We start from the raw sequence: 22,976 nt of genomic DNA, 5'->3' as shown, positions 1-22,976 counted from the left end.
CGAACATACTCGTCCGAGCTTGATGCTCGTTCGAGCATTAGCCTACTCGAAACTGCTCGTTGCTCGGACGAATACTTCGCCCGCTCGAGAAAATGGCAGCTCCCGCCGTTTTGCTTTTTGGCGGCCAGAAACAGAGCCAATCACAAGCCAGGAGACTCTGCACTCCACCCAGCATGACGTGGTACCCTTACACGTCGATAGCAGTGGTTGGCTGCCCAGATCAGGTTACCCTGGGATAGACTAGCCGCTGCCCGCGCTGCTCGGATCATTCTGTGTCTGGATGCCGCTAGGGAGAGAGCTGCTGCTGGTCAGGGATAGCGTTAGGGTGTTCTATTAGAATAGTGTTAGGCAGGAGTGATTCTACAAGAACCCAACAGCCCTTCTTAGGGCTACAATAACGTTATCCTTTTTTTTTTATTTGCTTGTGGCTGGGCTTGCTGGCACTAGTAGTGCAGCTAGTACCATATTGTGAGGAATTTGCAGGGGGACTTGCTACCGTTGTGTTTAGCTCTTAGTGACACACATATCCACCTCAAACACCAAAGTGGGAAAATTTATTAGGGGTTTGAGTAGAATTAGGCAGAGTCTGCTGATTTATTTATTTTTTTTTTTTTTTTTAATCTTTATTTCATTTTATAGCTCAAACTCCTCTTGCAAAGCACAAAATCCAGTTGTGTGCTGTCAGTGTAGGTTAGAAACTAGCCATAGCAATAGGATAGCATCGTTTTGTTAAAAAAATAAAAAACTAAAAAAAAATAAACACAAATTTTTTTTTTTTTTTCAAGTTTACACTTTAATTTGGAAAATGTTTAACCCTAGGGGTAGAGGACTGTTGAGGCCAGAACAGTGCGAAGAGGTGATGTCGTGGATTGCGGACAATGCTTCTAGCCATTTGTCCACCAGTCAGTCTTCCACGCAGTCCACCCATGTCACCGAAATCAGTACTCCTCCAGCTCCTGCACCTCAGCCTCCTTCCCCCCTGTCTGCCCCCTCCCACCAAAATTTGGCATTTGAACCGGCATACTCTGAGGAACTGTTTTCTGGACCCTTCCCACAGTCACAAACCACTTGTCCGGTTGCTGCTGAGCTATTTTCCGATGCCCAGGTTTTCCACCAGTCGCAGTCTGTGGGTGATGATGACATTATTCACGTAGTGGAAGAAGTGTGTAAAGAGGTGTCGGACGATGAGGAGACACGGTTGTCAGACAGTGGGGAAGTTTTTGTCAGGGCAGGAAGTCCGAGGGGGGAGCAGACTGCGGGATCGGAGGATGATGAGGTGACAGACCCAAGCTGGGTTGATAGGCCGGGTGAACACAGTGCTTCTGAGACGGAGGCGAGTCCTATAGCAGAACAGGTTGGAAGAGGCAGTGGTGGGGCCAGACGGAGAGGCAGGGCTAGAGCTGGTGCATCAGCGCCAAATGTTGCCCGTAGTTAAGCTCCCGTGGCGAGGGCTAGATTTTCAGAAGTCTGGAGGTTCTTTAAGGAAACACCGGATGACCGACGGACTGTGGTGTGCAACCTTTGCCAAACCAGGATCAGCAGGGGATCCACCACTACTAGCTTAACTACCACCAGTATGCGCAGGCATATGAATGCTAAACACCCCACTCAATGGCACCAAGCCCGTTCACCTCTGTCCGGGCACACCACTGCTCCTTCCCCTGTGTCATCTGCTAGTCAGCCCCCTGCCCAGGACCCCGGCCCAAACACCTCCCGTGCGAAAACCCCATCTTCGCCTCCACGATCCTCCACAGCATCCACCAGCGTTCAGCTCTCCATACCCCAGACGCTGGAGCGCAAAAGGAGGTATAGCGCAACCCACCCACACACCCAAGCCCTCAACGTCCACATCTCCAAGTTGCTTAGCCTGGAGATGCTGCCCTATAGGCTGGTAGAGACCGAGGCCTTTCGAAACCTCATGGTGGCGGCCGCCCCTCGGTATTCGGTCCCCAGCCACCACTACTTTTCCCGATGTGCCGTCCCAGCCCTGCACAAGCACGTGTCAGAGAACATCCTCCGTGCCCTGACCAACGCCGTTTCTGACAAGGTCCACCTGACCACGGACACGTGGACGAGTGCTGCCGGGCAGGGCCACTATATATTGCTGACGGCACATTGGGTTAACTTGGTGGAGGCTGGGACCGAGTCTGACCCTGGGGCTGGTCATATACTGCCGACGCCGAGGATTGCAGGGCCTACCTCGGTCCAGGTCTCAAAGGCCTACTATGCCTCCTCCTCCTCCCACCCCTCCTCCACCTCCTCCTCTGAATTACCATCCGTGGGCATGGCGCCATCAGTCGCTAGCTCTAGGCACAGCAGCAGTGCCATTGCTAAGCGACAGCAGGCGGTGCTCAAACTGCTGAGCCTAGGCGATAAAAGGCACACCGCCCAAGAACTATTACAGGGCATCACGGCGCAGACTGATCTGTGGCTGGCACCGCTGAACCTGAAGCCAGGCATGGTTGTGTGTGACAACGGCCGTAACCTGGTGGCAGCTCTGCAACTCGGCAGACTGACACATGTGCCATGCCTGGCCCATGTGTTAAATCTCATAGTTCAGCGTTTCCTCAAGACATATGCAACATCCCCCACCGGGGCCTAGCCTTTTCTCGGGGCCTGGGGTCAGCCGGGGCTCGCAGTACCTGAGTGGCTGGCGGTTGCGGCCTAGGCACGCTAGTGTCACGGTGCTTGGTATGGGGAACCGGAGGGCTGTCCTACAGCCTGGCAGGGTGGTGTTGGCAAGAAATGATGAGGGAGAGGCTGCTATAGCGGATCTCCCTGGGGCAACCCTTTGGGGTCTGGAGTATGAGTCTCTGTGTGGTGGACAGGGTGCCCGTGATGGTGACAGCCGTAGTAGCAGGGACCAGACGGAGGCAGACGTTGAACAAAAAACAACTTACAGTTCTTTATTGGAACCGATAGGAACCGCAGCAACGTGCCTTAACAAAATGGTGGAGTGCTGAGATGCATTTGGAGGGATCATCAGCCTGGATGCAAGGGCAGGCTGGGAGGTAGCTGTGTCCTAGTAGTATGCTTCCGCTTTATCCTGGAGTGCTTCAGGTATCACCCTGGAAGGTAGGATGATACCCCTTTTCTCTCTCTGTCTTTCTCACTACACTTTACAGTCTCACTGCTTGGTCTGACTGGCTAGTCTTTCTGACTGAATCCTGTCAGACTCACTTCTCTGGTTGAAATCTCCAACCGTCACTTTTTCTCAGCTCTTGGTCATGTGGTGGTTACTCCTCCAATTACATCCCAGCTTACAATACATTAAGATAATACATGTGATTGGATGACACATTTTACATCACATAAAGCAATTAACTCCTGCCTTACCAGGCAGGATCTACCACTGCAGAGTTCATCTGTGTTATCTAGTATTATGTAGTGACATGCTGTGAGGCTAATCAGACCCTACACAGGCTGCAAGCTACATGGTGGGACGTATTTGCAAACACAGCTCTGCCTTGCATCGGCGAGGGTGTTGCACATACCCCAATCTGTCTGATTTGCTCACGAAGGTGCGCCGCATCTGTGCGCATTTCAGGAAGTCCAGCACAGATGCTGCCACTCTCAGGGCAGCGCAGCGCCGCCTCCAACTGCCCGCTCACCGACTGTTGTGCGACGTGCCCACGAGGTGGAATTCAACACTAACCATGTTATCCAGAGTTTACCAGAGCGATTGTAGACTGCCAGATGTCAACTTCCACCAGAACTGGTAGTCAGGTCAGTCAGCTTCCTCAAGTCTACAATGAGGAGTGGACGTGGATGTCTGATATCTGTCAGGTGCTGAGTAACTTTGAAGAGTCAACACAGATGGTCAGTGGCGATGCCGCCATCATCAGCCTCACCATCCCGCTGCTTGGCCTGTTGAAAAACTCTCTGGTCAGCATGAAGTCGGAAGCTTTGCGCTCGTCACAAGAGACGGGGGAAGAAGATTCCCTTGTTGATAGCCAAAGCACCCTCAGGTCTGTTTCGGAGGAGGTGGAGGAGGATGAGGAGGAAGAGGAGGAGAATGTTGGCGAGACAGAAGAGGGGACCATTGTTCAGTCCTTCACTGTTCAGCGTGTATGGGCAGAAGAAGAGGAGTTGGAGGAGTTGGGGGAGGAGGAAATGGAGAGTCAGGCCAGTGAGGGGAGTGAATTCTTGCACGTTGGGACTCTTGCGCATATGGCAGATTTCATGCTAAGCTGCCTATCCCGTGACCCTCGCGTTCAAAGAATTTATTCCAGCACCGATTACTGGGTATTCACTCTCCTGGACCCACGATACAAGCAAAATCTTTCCACTCTCATCCCTGGAGAGGAAAGGAGTGTGAGAATGCATGAATACCAGCAGGCCCTGGTGCACAAGCTGAAACAGTATTTCCCTTCTGACAGCGCTAGCGGCAGAGTGCGTAGTTCTGCGGGACAAGTAGCGAGGGAGAGTAGGCGAGCAGGCAGCTTGTCCAGCACTGGTAGGGGTACGCTTTACAAGGCCTTTGCCAGTTTTATGTCACCCCAGCAAGACACTGTCACCTGTCCCCAGTCTCGGCAGAGTAGGGCTGATCTTTACAGAAAGATGGTGAGGGAGTACGTAGCTGACCATACCATCGTCCTAAATGATCACACAGCTCCCTACAACTACTGGGTTTCAAAGCTGGACATGTGGCACGAACTGGCGCTGTACGCCTTGGAGGTTCTTGCCTGCCCTGCCGCTAGCGTGTTGTCCGAGCGGGTTTTCAGTGCAGCTGGTGGCATCATCACCGATAAGCGTACACGCCTGTCGACTGACAGGCTGACGCTTATCAAGATGAATAAAGCCTGGATTTCTCCGCATTTCCATTCTCCACCAGGTGAAAGAAGCTGAACCTGAATAATGTATGCACTCCTCCTCCTCCTCATTGTCCTCCTTCTCCTCCTCTTTGTACACTAAAGCAGAGGAAACTGGATATTTTTTTGCCAGGGCCAACTGGCTCTAGCTATAGTACTCTATGTATTTAATTTTTCTGGAGGGCCACCTACCTGCTCCTCTGGTTTGAAAACTTTTTTGGACTGCCACATACAGGCACTATCCAAATTAAATTGTCTCCATAGCAGCCTCCACACGTCGTCTTTTTAGCTGCCTTCACACGTTGTCTCCATTGCTACCTCCACACGTCATCGCCATAGCTGCCTCCAAAAGTAGTCCATATAGCTGCCTCCATACATGGTCCCCTTATCAAACGAGCTGTGTCAGGCAGAATTTTGGATTGTTTTCATGGCTTCCATGTTAACTTTGTCGCCACCCTGCTGTGTAATCCACAAAATATACTGGCAAACTTTTATCATGTACCGATATTATTTGAGCGCTTCTTGCTCACCTCCTTTGGTTCCTCTCTGCCACCCATTGGTTTGAAGCCTGAGTCCATTTAGAGTATGTCGCCATGCCACTCTTTAGCCTGCCGCTGCCTCTGCATGCCGTCCCCTATAGTGTCAGGGTCAATTATTGGATGTTTTACATGCTATCTAGCTTCATTCTGTCACTCTGTCATGGCCATGCTGTTGCCCATAGTTTTGGCATAATGGTGCGATTAAGCAGCCTCAGAGGCATCCATGCATGCTGCCCCTGCTGTTTCCTGTCCATTTCCGTGGTGTTTCCATCCTTTTCTGAGGTTCCCAGGTGCTTGGCCAAGCTTCCCTGTGCAGATCCTTGGTCCCCTTGAAAAATGCTCGAGTCTCCCATTGACTTCAATGGGGCTCGTTATTCGAGACGAGCACTCGAGCATCGGGAAAAGTTCGTCTCGAATAACGAGTACCCGAGCATTTTAGTGCTCGCTCATCTCTAATTGTAATGTAACAAAGCTTTATGGTGAATCCTTGTTCCCTTGGCAACCCAAAATTGTCAAAGGGTTAAAAAAAATACTTTGTCCTGAGTCACAATGAAACATATACCTGTTCTGACTTGCACACAAAAATATTTGACTTCAGAACCTGCCTGTATGTATATACATAATCCATTTTTTTTCGGCTGCTTCCCCTTCCTTCACGTTCTGTCTCTGTGATTCCCTAAATAATCTTTCACAGCGGCTTTCAGTAAGGTATTATTTTAGGTGGTATTTTAGATGCAAATATTTGCCAAAATATTTTGATAAAGGAATGTTTAAATATGCAAATGAGCCTCTGGGGCACCTGTGTTCATCATAGAAGCCCCTCCAGACTCCATTGGAGCCTTGCTTTGGTACTATGCCCACCCCCTTTCCCTGCTAGTGACAGCTGATGGCGCTAGAAGGGGCTTCTGTGACCTACACAGGAGCCCCTGAGGCTCATGTAACATACACAGGAGGCACTGAGGCTTATTTTTATTATTTTAAGAGTCCTTTTTTTTTGCAAAATAAGCCTTTAGCCCTTAAGCCTATAGCATAGCTTAGCGTATTCTTTGACACATGGTGGCAGACAGAGGCAAAGCTGTTACCTTCATCTGGTCACTATACAGGCAGGATGGAAAGATGTTGTGCAACATCCCCCACCGGGGCCTAGCCCTTGAGGTGAGGCCTGGAGACAGCCGGGCCCGCAGTTACGGAGTGGCTGGCGGTTGCGGCCTAAGCACGCTATTGTCACGGTGCTTGGTACGGGGGAACCGGAGGGCTGTCCTACAGCCTGGCAGGTCTCCAGCAGGGTGGTGTTGGCAAGAAATGATGAGGAAGAGGCTGCTATAGCGGATCTCCCTGGGGCAACCCCTTAATGTCCCGAGTGTGAGTCTCTGGGTGATGGACAGGGTGCCGGTGGTGAAGGCAGCCGTATTAACAGGGACCAGACGGAGACAGAAGTTGAAGAAAACAACTTACAGTTCTTTATTTGAACCGGCAGGAACCGCAGCAACGTGCCTTTAACAGGTAGATGGAGTGCTGAGATGTGAGTTGGAGGGAGCCTCAGGAGATAGTTCACCAGCCTGGATGTAAAGGGCAGGCTGGGAGGCAGCTGTGTCCTGGTAGGAAGCTTCAGCTTGTCCTGTAGGGCTTCAGGTATCACCTTTAAAGGTAAGATGATACCCCTTTTCCTCACTACACTACCTCTAGTCTAATACTCCACTCTTCAGAGGCAGGGGCTAGGCTCTTCCTGCTCTGGTATGGACTAGACAGAGATTTCTCACTCACTCACTGATCTCTAGGATTCCACACTAGAATAATCATCCAGAACATTCCTGGCCAGAGGTTTTATTACCTCCCTTTGGTCAGGTGGTGGCTACTCCTCCAATCACATCTCAGCTTACAGAGCACAGGATGTAACACATATCATTGGACAACAGCATCTTGCATCATACAAAATACTTAACCTCTGCCTTGCCAGGCAGGATTCACCACTGCAATACCCCTATGTCCTATCAGAACCATGTAGTGTGATGTGGGTATATGCAGGTGGGACGTATTCGCAAACACTACCTCGCCATTGCATCGGCGAGGGTGTTGCATACCCCGGGGGCAATTGAAAGAGCCGCCCTCGGCTCGACAACAGATGTTTTGGGGCACAGAGGGGGCTATGTGAGGTGTAGGGACAAACCGCCCATGGTCCTGGAGACAGGCACCTGGGTTGGTGTCGGACTAAGACAAAACATGCAGCTGTATGACAGTTGGTCGCTGACGCCATTAAACCGAACTGTACAGTAGGAAAGGTGTGGTGTCATATCCTGTAATCCACTCCTTGCACCAAGGCCTGTATATTTGTTATATCAACACTTCTTCCCTGGCGGCAATTATATAGTGCATATCTGCATTGCGTTAGCATATTAGACACGAGTACCTCCTGACTGGTATCCTTACCCATGTATGGGTGGCATCCAGGTGCTAACTCCGTAACACCCCCATGTGCAAACCTCAGTTTGAGGGATCAGGTAGCGGTCAGTGTTTTACACAAAAAGACGGTCCGACACAGCCACACTACAACCTGAAAAGCCTATGAAAGGGTTAATGCAGACTACTGGCATATATTCTGACAGTGTGCAAACAGGTTAAGATCACATTGGCTTAGGAGCCCAATGGGTACACATCTTGAACGTTACAAACGTTACAGAAGTAGATAGGCTACTCAGGGTAGCACGATAATAAATGTCTCTTTTCCTGCAAAGAAAAGGCATAAAAAGTGCAAACATAATGTCCGTACCTAAAAGGAAGGCATTAAGTGCAATATAGTAGTCAATAGCAATAGCAACTTTTCCCTGGAGTATCTGGCAAAAGTCTCTCAGAAGGTCTCTAGTGACAAAGTCCATCTTCTGGGTACAGCCCTTGATGTGGGGAAAAGTGCAATAAAGAAACAAAGGGTCTCCTCTTTGTGTAGAGGGACAGAGTCCTTTGAGGAAATCTCTGCTGTGGCAGAGGAAGGGGTGCTATCATAGCACAGGACAATAATCAGTTCAAGGAAAGTCTCTTGACTGAGATAAATAGGGATGAGAGTCTCAGGAAAGTCTCTGGCTCTTTAGGGAAAAATGGAGATAAATACACAATATGTACAGTACCTGAAATGGGCTACAGCCCTTCAGGGGTTACTCAGCATCTTCTTCGGTGGTAAGTACTTCGGTGTCAGAAAAACGTACCTGCCTCCGGCTTCTGCGTGTCACCAGCTGGTACTCCTGCAGGTACGCAGGAGCTTTACCTTTTGTCTCCCTTTGAGACCTTCGAAGTTCCGGCCTGGAGAAGATAACAATCTCCTCATCGTCGTCCTCTGATTCAGGCGCTGGAGTCGGAGTCTCAGCTGCCTCTGATGCTTCAGGGGTTGCAGACTCTGGAGCCGGATCATCCTCCACAGGCAGCAGTATTGGAGACTGCGGTGGGGATGATGGTCTCTCCGAGGTACCTCTTACTGGAGTGGAAACAAAACAGAATTGAGGCACAGTCACAAGTTCCAAGAAACTGGGGGTAGGCGAACACAAGGAGGTCTGTAAGTTGGGGGTCGAGATGAGAGGTGTGGACATAGGGGCAAAAGGACGAAGACATCTCTTCAGCCGGTTCCTATGTACCCGGAGTGGTGGACGGTCTCCTCTTGAAATCTCGTAGACTTCAGGGGAGAGACTGTCCCTAACTAGGTATGGCTCACGCTCCCAACGCCCATCTAGCTTACTGGTAGGATGGTTGTTGCGCAGCCACACTCGATCTCCTGGGGCAAAAGGCTCAGCACAGGCATTACGATCGAAGTCCCTTTTTTGTTTCTCTCGGGCCTCTTCCAACCGCAGATCCACAACTTCTCTGGCATCCGCCAGGCGCCTCTGGTGTTCGTGAACCCAGTCAGTCTGGGGGAGTAAAGACTGGGAATCAGGGGACTCCATGTCCCAGGTCATATCAGCAGGGAGATGGCCGTGTCTCCCGAACATCAGATAATACGGGGTGTACCCTGTGGAGCAATGAGTGGTATTGTTGTACAGGTACACTAATTCGGGCAACAGTTTTGGCCAGTCAGCCCTTTTTGCAGGGGTCAGAGTCCTCAGCATATTGATTAGAGTCTGGTTCATCTTTTCACAAAGCCCGTTGCCTTGGGGATGATAGGCTGTGGTCCTCAGCTTCTTGCAGCCATATAGAGTGCACAGCTCCTGGAAGACTTGGGACTCAAATGCTGTTCCTTGGTCTGTAAGGATCTGGTCCGGACAGCCATAGGGGAGGATGAAGCTCTTCCACAGGGCCGCTGCGGTGGTCCTTGCAGACAGGTCTCTGACAGGTACTGCAACCACAAATTTGGTATAGTGGTCGATGATCGTAAGAGCATAACTGTGACCGGACCTGCTGGGCTCCAACTTCACGTGGTCCAATGTCAGGATCTCCAAAGGCCGTTGGCTCACAATGGGACGTAGAGGGGCCCTTTGATTGTGTCGCTCTCCTCGAGCGATGGCGCAGGCTGGGCATTCTCGACACCAGGCTTCAATGTCGGACTTCATGTTGACCCAGAAGAATCGCCTTCGGAGGGTTGCTTCAGTCTTCTGAGCGCCAAAGTGTCCGGACTGGTCATGGTACATTTCCAGCACTATTTTGGCATCCCTCCTGGGAATCACAATCTGGTACAGCCGGTCATAAGTGATAGGGTCCAGAGTTCTTCTCTTTAGCAGACCCTGGTGCATGCTCAGAGTCTTTCTCTGGCGCCACAATTGAGACAGTTCTCCATCAGCTCTTCTGCGCCGGATTCTTTCAGGCACTCGCCCACTAGAGAGATAGTCCATTACTTCTCCTATGGCACGGCTATCAGCCTGAAGACTCATCCAGAGGTCCTTTTCCGCAGGGGGCTCTGACTCTTCTTGAGGAGTAGCTGGCGCTGCCTCTGTCGGTAGGGAGTAAACTCTCTGGGCATCTTGACGCACAAACCGGGCATAGAATGCTGGCATCTCGACATCTTCCCACTGAGCATCCGTGGAGGGTCCCTCCCACTGGTCAGGGAGACGGGACAGAGCGTCGGCGTTGTCATTGGTCTTACCAGCCCGGTACTTGATGGTAAAGCTGAAATTGGCAAGTCTGGAGGCCCACCGTTGTTCCAGTGCTCCAAGACGTGCGGTGTTCAGATGCGCCAAAGGATTATTGTCTGTGAAGACAGTGAAAGATGATGCAGCTAGATAGTCCTTGAACTTTTCGGTCACAGCCCAGACTAACGCCAGAAACTCCAACTTGAAGGAACTATAGTTCTGGTCGTTTTGCTCCGGTTCTCGGAGGGAACGGCTGGCGTAGGCTATGACCCTTTCAGTTCCATTTTGGAGCTGGGATAATACCGCCCCTAGACCTTGTTTGCTGGCATCAGTGTATAGGGTGAAAGGCAGACTATAGTCTGGATATCCCAACACCGGAGGTTCAGTCAGCCGTTGCTTGAGCATCTGGAAGGCAGCTTCTCGTTCGGCCGTCCACTCAATGGATACTCGGGAACGTTGGCTCTCTTTTGGCAGGCCCCTTAGAAGCTCTTGCAGGGGAGCCGCCAGCTGGGCAAACTTCGGGATGAAACGCCTGTAATAACTGGCAAATCCCAGGAAGCTTTTGATGTCCCGTACGGTGGATGGGGTAGGCCAGTCGTAAACAGCTGCAATCTTCTCTGGATCTGGCTCAATTCCATGAGCGCTCACCACATGTTCCAGGTACTTGACGCTAGGTTGTAGCAGGTGGCACTTGGATGGCTTGACCTTCAACCCATGTTGGGTCAGGATTTGGAAGACTTCAGCCAGATGGTGGAGGTGGTCTTCATAAGTCTTGGAGTAGATGATAATGTCGTCCAAATATAGCAGGACGGTCTCGAAGTTGCGATGACCCAAACATCTCTCCATCAGCCGTTGAAATGTGCCTGGGGCGTTGCATAGCCCAAACGGCATGTTGTTGAACTCGAACAAGCCCATTGGGGTGGTGAAAGCCGTCTTCTCTCTGTCTTCTGGTGCCATGGCCACTTGCCAGTAGCCACTGGTCAGGTCCAGGGTAGAGAAGTAGGCAGCTGACCCTAGGGCTGCGAGGGATTCCTCGATTCGAGGCAGAGGATAGGCGTCCTTGTGGGTGATATTGTTGATCTTCCTATAGTCAACACAGAATCGAAGGGTTCCATCCTTCTTCTTCACAAGGACCAGCGGGGCAGCCCATGGGCTGTGACTCTCCCGGATAACGTTGGCTGTCTTCATCTCTTGTACCAGCTTCTTCACCTCTTGGTAGCGGGCTGGAGGTATGGGCCGGTATCGTTCCTTGATAGGAGGATGAGAGCCAGTAGGGATGGTGTGTTGGATCAGAGTAGTCTGCCCAAAATCCAGTGGGTGTTTGCTGAAGGCCCGGTGGTGCTTCATGACGACATCCAGGACACCTTGTACTTGGTCTGCAGGAGTAAAATCGTCGTCTCCAATATTGAGCTCAAGCCACCAGGATTGCTCGGCAGGCTCATCTTCAGCACCTTGCTTCACTTCCAACTGTTGGGAGGCAGACAGAGAGGTTTCCACCAAGTCTTCAGGATGGACACTGAAGAGAGTGGCTACGGCTTGATACTTTCTCAGGTCCACTGGGGAGTCTCCCACATTTAGTAGTCGAATGGGTACTTGTCCTCGGGATACCGTGACTAGGCTCCTGGCGGCTAGAATGGGCAGGTCTTCATCAGCTGGTAGAGGTTCTACTATCGCCTGGTAGTCTTGACCTTGAACGCCCATGCAGGCTCGACACCATACTAACGTCTCAGTCCCAGGTTGAAGGCGGACAGGTTGGGGATCCTTGATCCGGGCTCTGCAGATTTCTCCATTAGGGCCAGCAAACTTCTGTTGCGCCGCAAGAACCTGCATAGTCTCCTGAATTACCTTCCGGGAACCGTTGGGCACTGTCGGCAGGGAGTCGTGGAGAGCCTTCAGCACTTCAGGGTAGCAGTTGCGGAGGACATTGGTACCCAGTACCAGGGAGAAGTTACCGTTTTCGGGCACTCGGGTCACCACTACGCCCTGTCTGGTTAACTCAGTGTCTCCAATGGTTAGCGTGGGCTCCCAGTAGCCGCGGATGGGTACGGGTTTTCCGTTCGTAGCAATAATGTTCAAGTAAGCCTTGGGAGGCTGGATTAAGGATGCTTTTCCTCGGCATTTCTCGAAGGCAGCACTCCGGAGGGTGGTCACTTGAGAGCCGGTATCAATTAAGGCCGGTAGGGTAACTCCGTTGATGGTTACATGAACCATGGGGCGAGTCCCCACGAACCTGGGCATCCAGTTAGCATCTCGGGGACTTACAAGTTCTTCCCTTGGAGGTCGTCCCTTAGCTCCAAGGGTTTGTCGTTTAACTGACGACAATCATTCTCTTCATGCCCATATTTATGGCAGTAGCTGCACCGCTGGCGGGGTTTCCTCTGACTCCAGGTGCTTAACGACTTCGCTTCTTTTGGGCGCTGTTTAGTCGGAGATTCACGAGGAGTAGCTGACCGTACCGGGTTCTCTGGAGGTTTCCTCCTCATAGCAGAGACAGTTACTTCCAACTGGGTCAACCGATCAAGGATTTGATGCAGGGTGTCCGCCAGATTAGGGACCGGTCCTGTTATGCCAGTAACTTCCAAAGTCGCAGGAGTAGGTGATGCTGACTGCGTGGGATGGCAAGCGAGAGCAGATTCTTCCATTTCTACGGATTCAGGCTCTTTCTGCGGTCCAGTAGGTGATCGGTCTCCTAATATGTCAATGGCAATTTCCTTAAACTCAAGGAAAGAGGCCTGGGCATGTTGAGAAGAGATGATCTTTAGTTGACACCTTTGATTTCTATCAACAAGTCCATTGATAAATTGTTCCCTTAAGGTTTGGTCAGAGGTTTCAGCGTCTTTGGGATCAAGACGGGTTATGGCCTTCCATGTCTCCTGTAGGGAGAGGGCAAAGTCTCGGAGGGACTCTTGGGGCTTCTGTCTTTTCCCGAAGAATTTCTGCTTCAACTCGTAGACAGTACACTTGTCAAAGGTGTTACGTAGCCTATCAAGAATCTGGACCACATTCTGACACTGTTCTCGGGGCCAGGACTTGACTTCCCGGAGAGCGGGTCCTTTCAACTGCCCGATGAGGATGCCCACTTTCTGTTCCTCTGTGAATGGGAGCAAGGCGAAGGTGGCTAACAACTTGTCCCTGAATTCAGGGAGAGTATGTGATTCTCCCTCGTAGTAGGGTAACCAGGGGGCCCCCAGATAGTAGGGCATAGTCAAAGGCATCATGGTGGGAGTCCCAGGGACACTAGCTGTAGCAGGGCTGAAGGGACTCTCTGGAGGACTTAACATGCTCCGGTACCCTGAGGAGGGACCAGGGGATGGGACTTGCGCCAGTCCCGTATCTTCGTCCTGGGCGGACATGACTGGCCTAGCTGAGGGAAGCCTGTAGGGTTACACAATGTCCGTTGCTATGGGCGATGGCTAGAATGGGACGTGGGCACTTTAAGACACAGTCACTATTCCCTGGGAGGTGAGCCAATAACCTAGCATCGGAAACAATCTCTACCCCCCTTTAACTTCCCCAGCGGTACTCACTCAGGATCAGCCGCGGTGACAGGACAGCTTCGGTGCATGAAGGTCTCTGTTCCCGATGTCCGGCAGGCAGCAGGGGCTCGGTGATGCTCAGCGGTGTTCTCCTCCAGGGGCAGGACACGTGCGCCGGAACTCCGGATGAGGCGCACACTGCTGGCAGGCTTCAGGCGCGGCCTGCGCCGAAATCCAAGATGGCCGATTAACCCTCTTCGTTGCCGGCCGCACACGCTCCAGCTCCTCCTCCACTGTGCTTCGCGCCACTCGCGCAGGGGGCGGAGCCTAATGACGCCTCTGGAGTTCCCGCCAGTGAAGATTTGGCGGGCTTGAAATACTTGCTGCGCCACACGCCTCTGAGGTAAATGCTTCAGGCGCAGCAGCGCCGGATGTAGCAGAGCTGACACAGTTCTTGCAGGAATTAACCTCTTGAGTGCTGGAGCGGCGCTCGACAGCACATGGCAGCAGTATAAAGTTCAATGTAGAAACACACAAATACTTGGGCCTAAACCCGGATGGCATCAGGGTTAGGCAGCACAGTCTTTTTCTTAATAAAGTACAGTCTTTAGTGCCAGGATAAGGCACAGAAGTATATATCCTGTTCGTGACGCCACTTGCAACATCCCCCACCGGGGCCTAGCCCTTGAGGTGAGGCCTGGAGACAGCCGGGCCCGCAGTACCGGAGTGGCTGGCGGTTGCGGCCTAAGCACGCTATTGTCACGGTGCTTGGTACGGGGGAACCGGAGGGCTGTCCTACAGCCTGGCAGGTCTCCAGCAGGGTGGTGTTGGCAAGAAATGATGAGGAAGAGGCTGCTATAGCGGATCTCCCTGGGGCAACCCCTTAATGTCCCGTGTGTGAGTCTCTGGGTGATGGACAGGGTGCCGGTGGTGAAGGCAGCCGTATTAACAGGGACCAGACGGAGACAGAAGTTGAAGAAAACAACTTACAGTTCTTTATTTGAACCGGCAGGAACCGCAGCAACGTGCCTTTAACAGGTAGATGGAGTGCTGAGATGTGAGTTGGAGGGAGCCTCAGGAGATAGTTCACCAGCCTGGATGTAAAGGGCAGGCTGGGAGGCAGCTGTGTCCTGGTAGGAAGCTTCAGCTTGTCCTGTAGGGCTTCAGGTATCACCTTTAAAGGTAAGATGATACCCCTTTTCCTCACTACACTACCTCTAGTCTAATACTCCACTCTTCAGAGGCAGGGGCTAGGCTCTTCCTGCTCTGGTATGGACTAGACAGAGATTTCTCACTCACTCACTGATCTCTAGGATTCCACACTAGAATAATCATCCAGCACATTCCTGGCCAGAGGTTTTATTACCTCCCTTTGGTCAGGTGGTGGCTACTCCTCCAATCACATCTCAGCTTACAGAGCACAGGATGTAACACATATCATTGGACAACAGCATCTTGCATCATACAAAATACTTAACCTCTGCCTTGCCAGGCAGGATTCACCACTGCAATACCCCTATGTCCTATCAGAACCATGTAGTGTGATGTGGGTATATGCAGGTGGGACGTATTCGCAAACACTACCTCGCCATTGCATCGGCGAGGGTGTTGCAGTTGCAAGCTACGTCATTTCCTCCTGCAGCCTCCGCCTGAGCGACGTATCAGCGGAGGATGGCTATAGGGAGCGGATGCAGCATATTGCATCTATCCCCACAGCCCCACCGAGCGCATGCGTCACATGGCAGATGGCAGGAGGGAGGACCTGGTGATGCCACTGTCCATATTAGGACAGTGACATCACTGGGGGAACATCGTGTAGAATCCTCCCCCCACATTCCAGGGGAGGGTAGGCGACACATCCCACTGTATAGGCATACTGCAGGATATATCTGTGCCATACAATGTAAGGACACATCTGAATCCTCCTGACCTGTCTGTACAACGTACGACAAGTAACAAGGTGTGAACACTGCCCTACTGGAAATTATGTTTTGGCAGAAAACCTGCAGTATTTTAGTTTAGTATTGTAGCTAAAATAATACTCCATATGGTGCCAATATAATGCCGCTGATCCCAAAGGTTACACCCGAGGTTTCTGTCCTCTGGAGTCGGGCACTTTTCCTTCTTGGCCGTCCCTGCACAGTTTCTTGTGTTTGCTATATGAAACCCCTGTTACATAATACATTTCTGGATCAGTAATAGCGCGTCACGTTCCAGCCTTGTGTTCTCCATGTGCACAATCTATACTAAGTACATAAGCAGAACAAGTATTTGGGTCCTGGCCCGGCTCCGCGCTCACTCCCTCCTCCGCCCAGGCTTCCTGTTCTGCAGGTTTTCTCACCTGTGAATATCGGGTGAGAAATCCCCGCATCAGCATATATGATAATTTATCATCTGTGCAGAGATGATCCGTGCCCAAATCACTAGAAATCTACGAGTCTGATCCAGTCCTGGACACGCCCAGCAGAATTCTAGGGTTGGGGTTTTATTGGGCAGAAGAATAAATTATGACTTCTATGGGTTAATTATAAGTTTCAGGAGTCTTGGGAATAAGGTATTTAAGCTCTATAAAGTTTTATGCTATAGGCCATGACATGTAGGGACTCTGTGCACATGGAATTGCACATCAGCCAAATTAAGAGGCACAATTTCATAGTATCATAGTATATAAGGCTGAAAAAAGACGCAAGTCCTCAAATTCAACCTTTAATTCAATTAAACAAATGTTTTTTCCCCATAACATGTGATATTTTCGCTCTCCAGAAAGGCATCCAGGCCTCTCCTGAACGTGTACATAGAGTCCGCCATAACAACCTCCTGCGGCAGAGCGTTCCATAGTCTCACTGCTCTTACAGTAGAGAACCTTTGTCTATGGTGATGGTAGAACCTCCTCTCCTCTAGGTGTAGAGGATGCCCCCTGTCTATGGTGATGGTAGAACCTCCTCTCCTCTAGGTGTAGAGGATGCCCCCTGTCTATGGTGATGGTAGAACCTCCTCTCCTCTAGGTGAAGAGGATGTCCCCTGTCTATGGTGATGGTAGAACCGCCTCTCCTCTAGGTGTAGTGGATGTCCCCTGTCTATGGTGATGGTAGAACCGCCTCTCCTCTAGGTGTAGAGGATGCCCCCTGCCTATGGTGATGGTAGAACCTCCTCCCCTCTAGGTGTAGAGGATGCCCCCTGTCTATGGTGATGGTAGAACCACCTCTCCTCTAGGTGTAGTGGATGTCCCCTGTCCATGGTGATGGTAGAACCTCCTCTCCTCTAGGTGTAGTGGATGCCCCCTGTCTATGGTGATGGTAGAACCACCTCTCCTCTAGGTGTAGTGGATGCCCCCTGTCTATGGTGATGGTAGAACCTCCTCTCCTCTAGGTGTAGTGGATGCCCCCTGTCTATGGTGATGGTAGAACCCCCTGTCCTGGTCACAGGCCTAGGTATAAAAAGATCTTTGGAGAGATCCTTGTACTGCCCTTCAGGTATTTGTACATTGTAATGAGGTCTCCCTTCAATCCTCTTTTTCTAAACTGAATAATCCCAAATTCTAGTAATCCGAATTCTACCCCCCCCCCCATTCCCCTAGTAATCTTGTTTCTATTTCTACTATGTCCTTTTTAGAATCTGGTGCCCAAAACTGTACACAATATCCCATGTGTGGTCTGACCTGGGATTTGTATAAGGGCAAAACTATGTCTTTATCATGAGAATCTGCTGAACCAGCTGCAGTTTTACCAAGTAATTGACTGTTTAAAGCATAATTATACTTTTTCTTTCCATGGCCCAAGTGCATAACTTTACATTATCTACATTAAAGGCCATCAGCCACTTCTCCACCCATTCCTTAAGCTTCTACAAATCCCTCTGTAATGCTAAACTATCAGCATCTTTCTTTACACAGCTTAGTATCATCTGCAAATATTGAAACTTGACTGTGTAAACCCACTACAAGGTCATTAATAAAAATATTAAAAAGTGGCCCCAATACTGACCCCTGTGGCCTCCACTGGTAAGGTCAACCCAATCTGAAAATGTGCCATTAATGACGACCCTCTGTTTTCTATCATTAATCCAATCACTTACCAAAATACACAGGTTTTCCCCTAGTCCCAGTAGTCTCATTTTATGTACCTTTTATCTGGCACTTTGTCAAATGCCTTTGAAAAGTCCAGATATACAACATCCCCGCCTGGAACTTACCACCTCATAGAAGCCAATCGGATTAGTCTGACGGGACCAATCCCTCATAAACCCAGATCTGTAATCACTGAATCTGGCTGTCTCCCCATCACAGGCTCACTATAATCCACCATCCAGGGATTCCGATATACACCTCAGGGGTTGCCTTAGGTGGAAACCTATTGCAACAGCCTCTCCCTCCATATTTATTACACACACCACCTGCTGGAGACCTGCCAGGCTGTGGGATAGCCCTTCAGTCCCCATACCAAGCACTGTGACCACAGCAAGGCCACATAAGACAGCCACTCCGGTATTATGGGCCCCGGCTGCCTCCAGGCCTCAAGAAAAGGCTCGACCCCAGTGGAGAATGTTGCAAGTGGCATCACGAACAGGATATCTCCTTCTATGCATTATACTGGCACTTTGAACTGTTGTTTTGTTCAAGTGTACTGTGTAACTCTGCTGTCCTGTCCTTGAGAGCTGCTCCAGCACCTATGAGGTTAATTCCTGCAAAGAACTGTGTGTGCTCTGCAACATCTACTGTAAGAGCGCTGCTGCAGCACTGAAAGCATTAACTTCTGCAAACTCTGTGCTACGCATCATGAAGTTCCATCCCGCCAAAATTCACTGGCGCACGGACCAAGCTCCACCCACTGTATGTGGCGCAAAATAACTCGCGAAGGAGGGGGAAGTCGCAGCGATCCCGCTAGAAAGAAGGTTAAACGGCCATCTTGGATTAAGGCGCACGCTGCCAGGAAGCCTGCTGACCACGCGCACCAACCATTCAAGCACTGCTGACCTTCGATGAGCCTCTCCTGCCTGCCAACCGTCTGTGAGACTGGACCATTGTACATTGGAGCTGTCCTGTCACCGCGCCTGAGCCTGTGTGAGTGCCCTGGGGAAGTTAAAGGGGGGAGAGATTATTTCCCAAGATAGGTGTATATTGGATCACCTCCTAAGGAAAAGTTACTGTACCTTAAAGGGCCTATGCCCCCATTATCACATGGACATTGCTACGCCTCCTAGCCCCTCAAATCTCAGGAATACCGGGCCGACCATGTCGTATCAGGAAGGGAACACTGTGCTGGAGTGACTCCTTTCACCAGAGCCTTCATCAGGGTGCCGGAATCTGCCAGATAGTCCACCTAGTCCTGCTACCACCAGTGCCACCATGTTTATGCCCCTGACTATACCCTACTACCTCAGGGCCACTTGGTTATCCCTCTATTAAGGGAAGCTACACACGGTCTCTCCAAATTTAGGGCAAAAATGCTAGCTACCTTCACCCTATACCCTCTCACAGAAGAGCAGAAAGTGAGCATGCTGACCGGGCAGTTAAAGGGGCCTTCCCTCCGTGAAGTCAAGTCTTGGCCACGAGCGATACACCAAAAATGTGGCCAGTCCAACTTGCAACACCACCCCCAGTGTCTGAAGGAGTTTCAGTCCTGGCAGAGCAGGTCACCATCCTGGTAGACACCATGAGCAAAATGCTTGAGCGACAGTTGGAAGTGACTTCTCCCTCAAAAAGGAGGAAACCACCCTATACTTCCTTACAGCAAGCCACCTCTCGTGACTTCTGGGCCGGCCAGTGCCTGACTCCCGCAGAGTCACAGAAGACCTGGAATCAAAAAGAACTGAGACTGAGGTGTGGATATTGCCACCAATACGGACACTATCTCTGCCCCTGTTGCCTGTACTGCTGCCCATGGAGGATGACTCTGTTGCTACCATTGATCCTGAGGCGCCTGCACCAATCATTCCAGTGGCTGATGATGACGAGACGGAGATATTCTCGGCAGGAGACAAAAGGAAAGGCCCCTGCATACCTGCAGAGTACCAGCTTTCCCAGGGTAAGGTTCATGGCCCTAAACAGATACATTTTCATGAACTTGATGAACAAGAAGACTGAAGCCCACAATCGGGTACCTTGTACATATACTTTTTCTTTTTCTCCCAGTTGGGCTGTGCCCACATGTCCCATAGGGCCAGAGACTATCCTGGGACTCTGCCCCTATCATTATTTGTTCATTAGTCAAGAAACTTTCCTTCAACTTGCCCCAGTTGTGCTTGAAAGCATCCCTCTATGCTGAACGCAGAGCTACCTGCCACTGAGGACTGTGTCCCTCATCTCGAGGAGATCCTATTGTTTTTTCACTTCTTTAAGGACTGTGCTGAGAGTGTGGACTCTAATGCATTTGAGCCCTCAGAGGCTAAAAGTCAATACTTCGCTAATGAAAAAGGACTATTATTATTTTTCATATTTATGAACTTTATGCCTTCCCTTTTAAGTAAAAAGGACATTCTTGGTGTTAATTGATTTGCCATGCATATTTTGCCTTCCCTTTCAGGCAAAAAGGACACTCTCTTAATGATGTTATGCATATCATGCCTTACTTTTTCAGGAAAAGGACATTGCTATATTTGCTACTAAAGGTAGCAACCAAATTGTGTAATGTTTGATAAGCTGTTCAGTCAATGAGATGTTTTACACTAATATAGTAATCAATACTATATACCTGCATTAACCCTCTGGCTTTGTAGCTGTGTCGGACCGTCCATCTGTATTTGTCAAATCCTGACTGCAGGCTTGTGCATCAAACCAAAGCTTCGTACTTGTGTGGCCTCTGTAAACCGCGGGTCTTTAGGGGGCCGGGGGTGTTTGAATTGTGACATTGCACACCAGGGTAAGATCACAAGATGGCAGTATACCATATTGTATGCAATATGACTATGATTATGCCACCTAGGTGATGTGTCCTCGGACAAATTTCAGGCCTTGGTGCAAGGACTGGATTACAGGACATGACACCATGCCTTACTATGGACCAAAGGAGATGGCTACCAACCATATGGTACTTATGTAATGTACTTTGTCCGGCACCAACCCTGGTTCCAATAGCCAGGACTGTGGACAGCTTGTCTCTGTGGACACTGCATATAGCAGCAAGCACTTTGCCTTAAGTCCTTCTGAAAGCCATGCACTACTAGCTGAGCTGTGGGCGGCTCGTTCAATTGCCAAGGAGGTATGCAACACCCCTGCCAATGCATAGGCTAAGTGGTTGCTGTAAATAGATGTAAAGCCAGAGTTAAAATGTTTTTAACCATTGATATTCTTTGTACCATTAGATATTGCATGCACATTGCATCTTTTCTGCATGCATCCAACCCCTCTGCTCGGGGAATCTCTGTGATGTCACGCGATCCCTCTGCAAGCACAGCATTCAATATGAGCACTGTGTTTAGGGGCTGCTGTGACACAGGGCTTATTGTATGAGACCCTTGTCACAATACAGGATCGGGCTGTCAGTGTGACAATTGCCGATTGGCTCTGTGTGAGCATACGGACAGTTCCGATGCAGACGGTGAGGATGCCGCTTGGTTGCGACTTTGCTGTCCAAGGTCATGTGACCGGAGCACTACCGGCCATGACCTTCTAGCTGCAGCTCCGCGGCCATGACCTTCTAGCTGCAGCCCCACGGCCAGGATAAGGGGAGAGAGGAGAGAACTCGTAGACGCTTGTATAGGCGTAAACACGATCTCTGGATGCGACAATAGATGGCACAAGACCATATGTCTATTTGTCTTTCCAAATGGATTATCTTGCTGATGTCATCACTGCCAACCGAGAAACTGATCTTATATTATTTCTTCTCAATTTGGATGTAAACCAAAAATCATTGCCAATAGTCTATATATATCTCATGTACTACTGGAATACGTGGAAAGTTCTGGTCCACTGCTCCCTTTCGGATTAGGCTTCTGGTCACTTAAACACGTGTTTCACTGCATCAATGCACTTTAGTTGCCATTAATTCTACTGGATTGTAGCTTTTTAAAGTCTGAAGATCTTGCGGGGCATTACCAGAGCCCCTCTGTGCTGTAGCTTCACAGGCTGTTACACTGTGCATGAGCACTCCCCTTCATTCAACTGTTTGAGATTACAGCACGCAGAATGCTTCTGTACAGTCTAACAGTTTATGAAGCTACAGCATGGAGTGGCTTTGTAAACTCTCCCCCCCCCCCCCCAGCCCTTCTGACTCATTAGCCTATTGATTGTAGACAGAAGGTAGCCACGGATAACAAATACAGATCCAGGCACTGTGACTATGGTAATGTTTTACGTTAGTGCCCCTGGATTGTGGGATTTTTGGGGGGGCATAATTCATAAACGTATTAACCTGCCGTTCTTGATTCTTTCCTTTAGTGGGTTCGTCATCAGTACCCCGGTTTCGTTGATCAGTGGAGATACAGGAAAAGTCTGTGTAAACCTTGTGGGGGTCACTGAACGCGTGGGCATCACTGTAGTGCTGGAACATAACGGACAGAACATCAGCATCATAGCGGAAGATGCCGAACCCTCAAAGTACTTCCAGTGCGGTGCTTTTACGGTAAGTGGCCATCGACTGGTCAGTGCATTGAGCTTTGTACCCCTGTCTGCTGCAGCTGGACTCGCACATGTGAATCCTGCCGCACTCCAAGACCGGCCCATATTCACTAAGGACCTTGCGCCAGTTTTCTGTTGGACTTTGTATGTTCTTCTGGTGCAAACAGGTTGCACAGGTATTTAGGACGTTTCTGAGACCCCATTGTGACGCACGCTGCACTATACCTGACGCGGTGTTCCGGTGCTCCGTCAGTCCGTGTGTCAGATTTATCATGCAAAGTCCAACAGAAGTGTGTTACACGCCCCATGTTAAAGGTGCGCTCAAAAAAAAATGGCGCCATATTCATGAAGGAAGTGCGCCACTCTACACATGGTACACACTGCACTGAGCTTAGTAAATGTGGGCCGCTATGTTAACCGTTGGGTAACGGGTGCAGCTGAACTGGAACCTTTGGCAACATGATATAGCCCCCGTCAGTCACAACTCCATATTGTTTGTGTCTACTTATTCTGTATTAACAGTATGGGCAAAGTAAAGTCCAGCTCCT

At 50.2% G+C, this 22,976-nt stretch overlaps 1 protein-coding gene across 1 annotated transcript in view; it reads left to right on the top strand.

Annotated features, from left to right (window-relative positions):
- Positions 1-22,976, top strand: part of LOC140106499 (ovostatin-like) — a 60,527-nt gene that overhangs the window by 2,355 nt on the left and 35,196 nt on the right. Inside the window, exon 2 of the mRNA XM_072130966.1 lies at positions 22,249-22,432. Coding sequence (XP_071987067.1) covers positions 22,249-22,432 — 184 coding nt within the window. The remainder of the gene's footprint in view (positions 1-22,248; positions 22,433-22,976) is intronic.

This window comes from Engystomops pustulosus, chromosome 11 (assembly GCF_040894005.1).
Source record: "Engystomops pustulosus chromosome 11, aEngPut4.maternal, whole genome shotgun sequence".
Taxonomy (NCBI): domain Eukaryota; kingdom Metazoa; phylum Chordata; class Amphibia; order Anura; family Leptodactylidae; genus Engystomops; species Engystomops pustulosus.
Note: the sequence above shows the minus strand (reverse complement) of the source record. Positions and strands in the feature narration are given on the sequence as shown.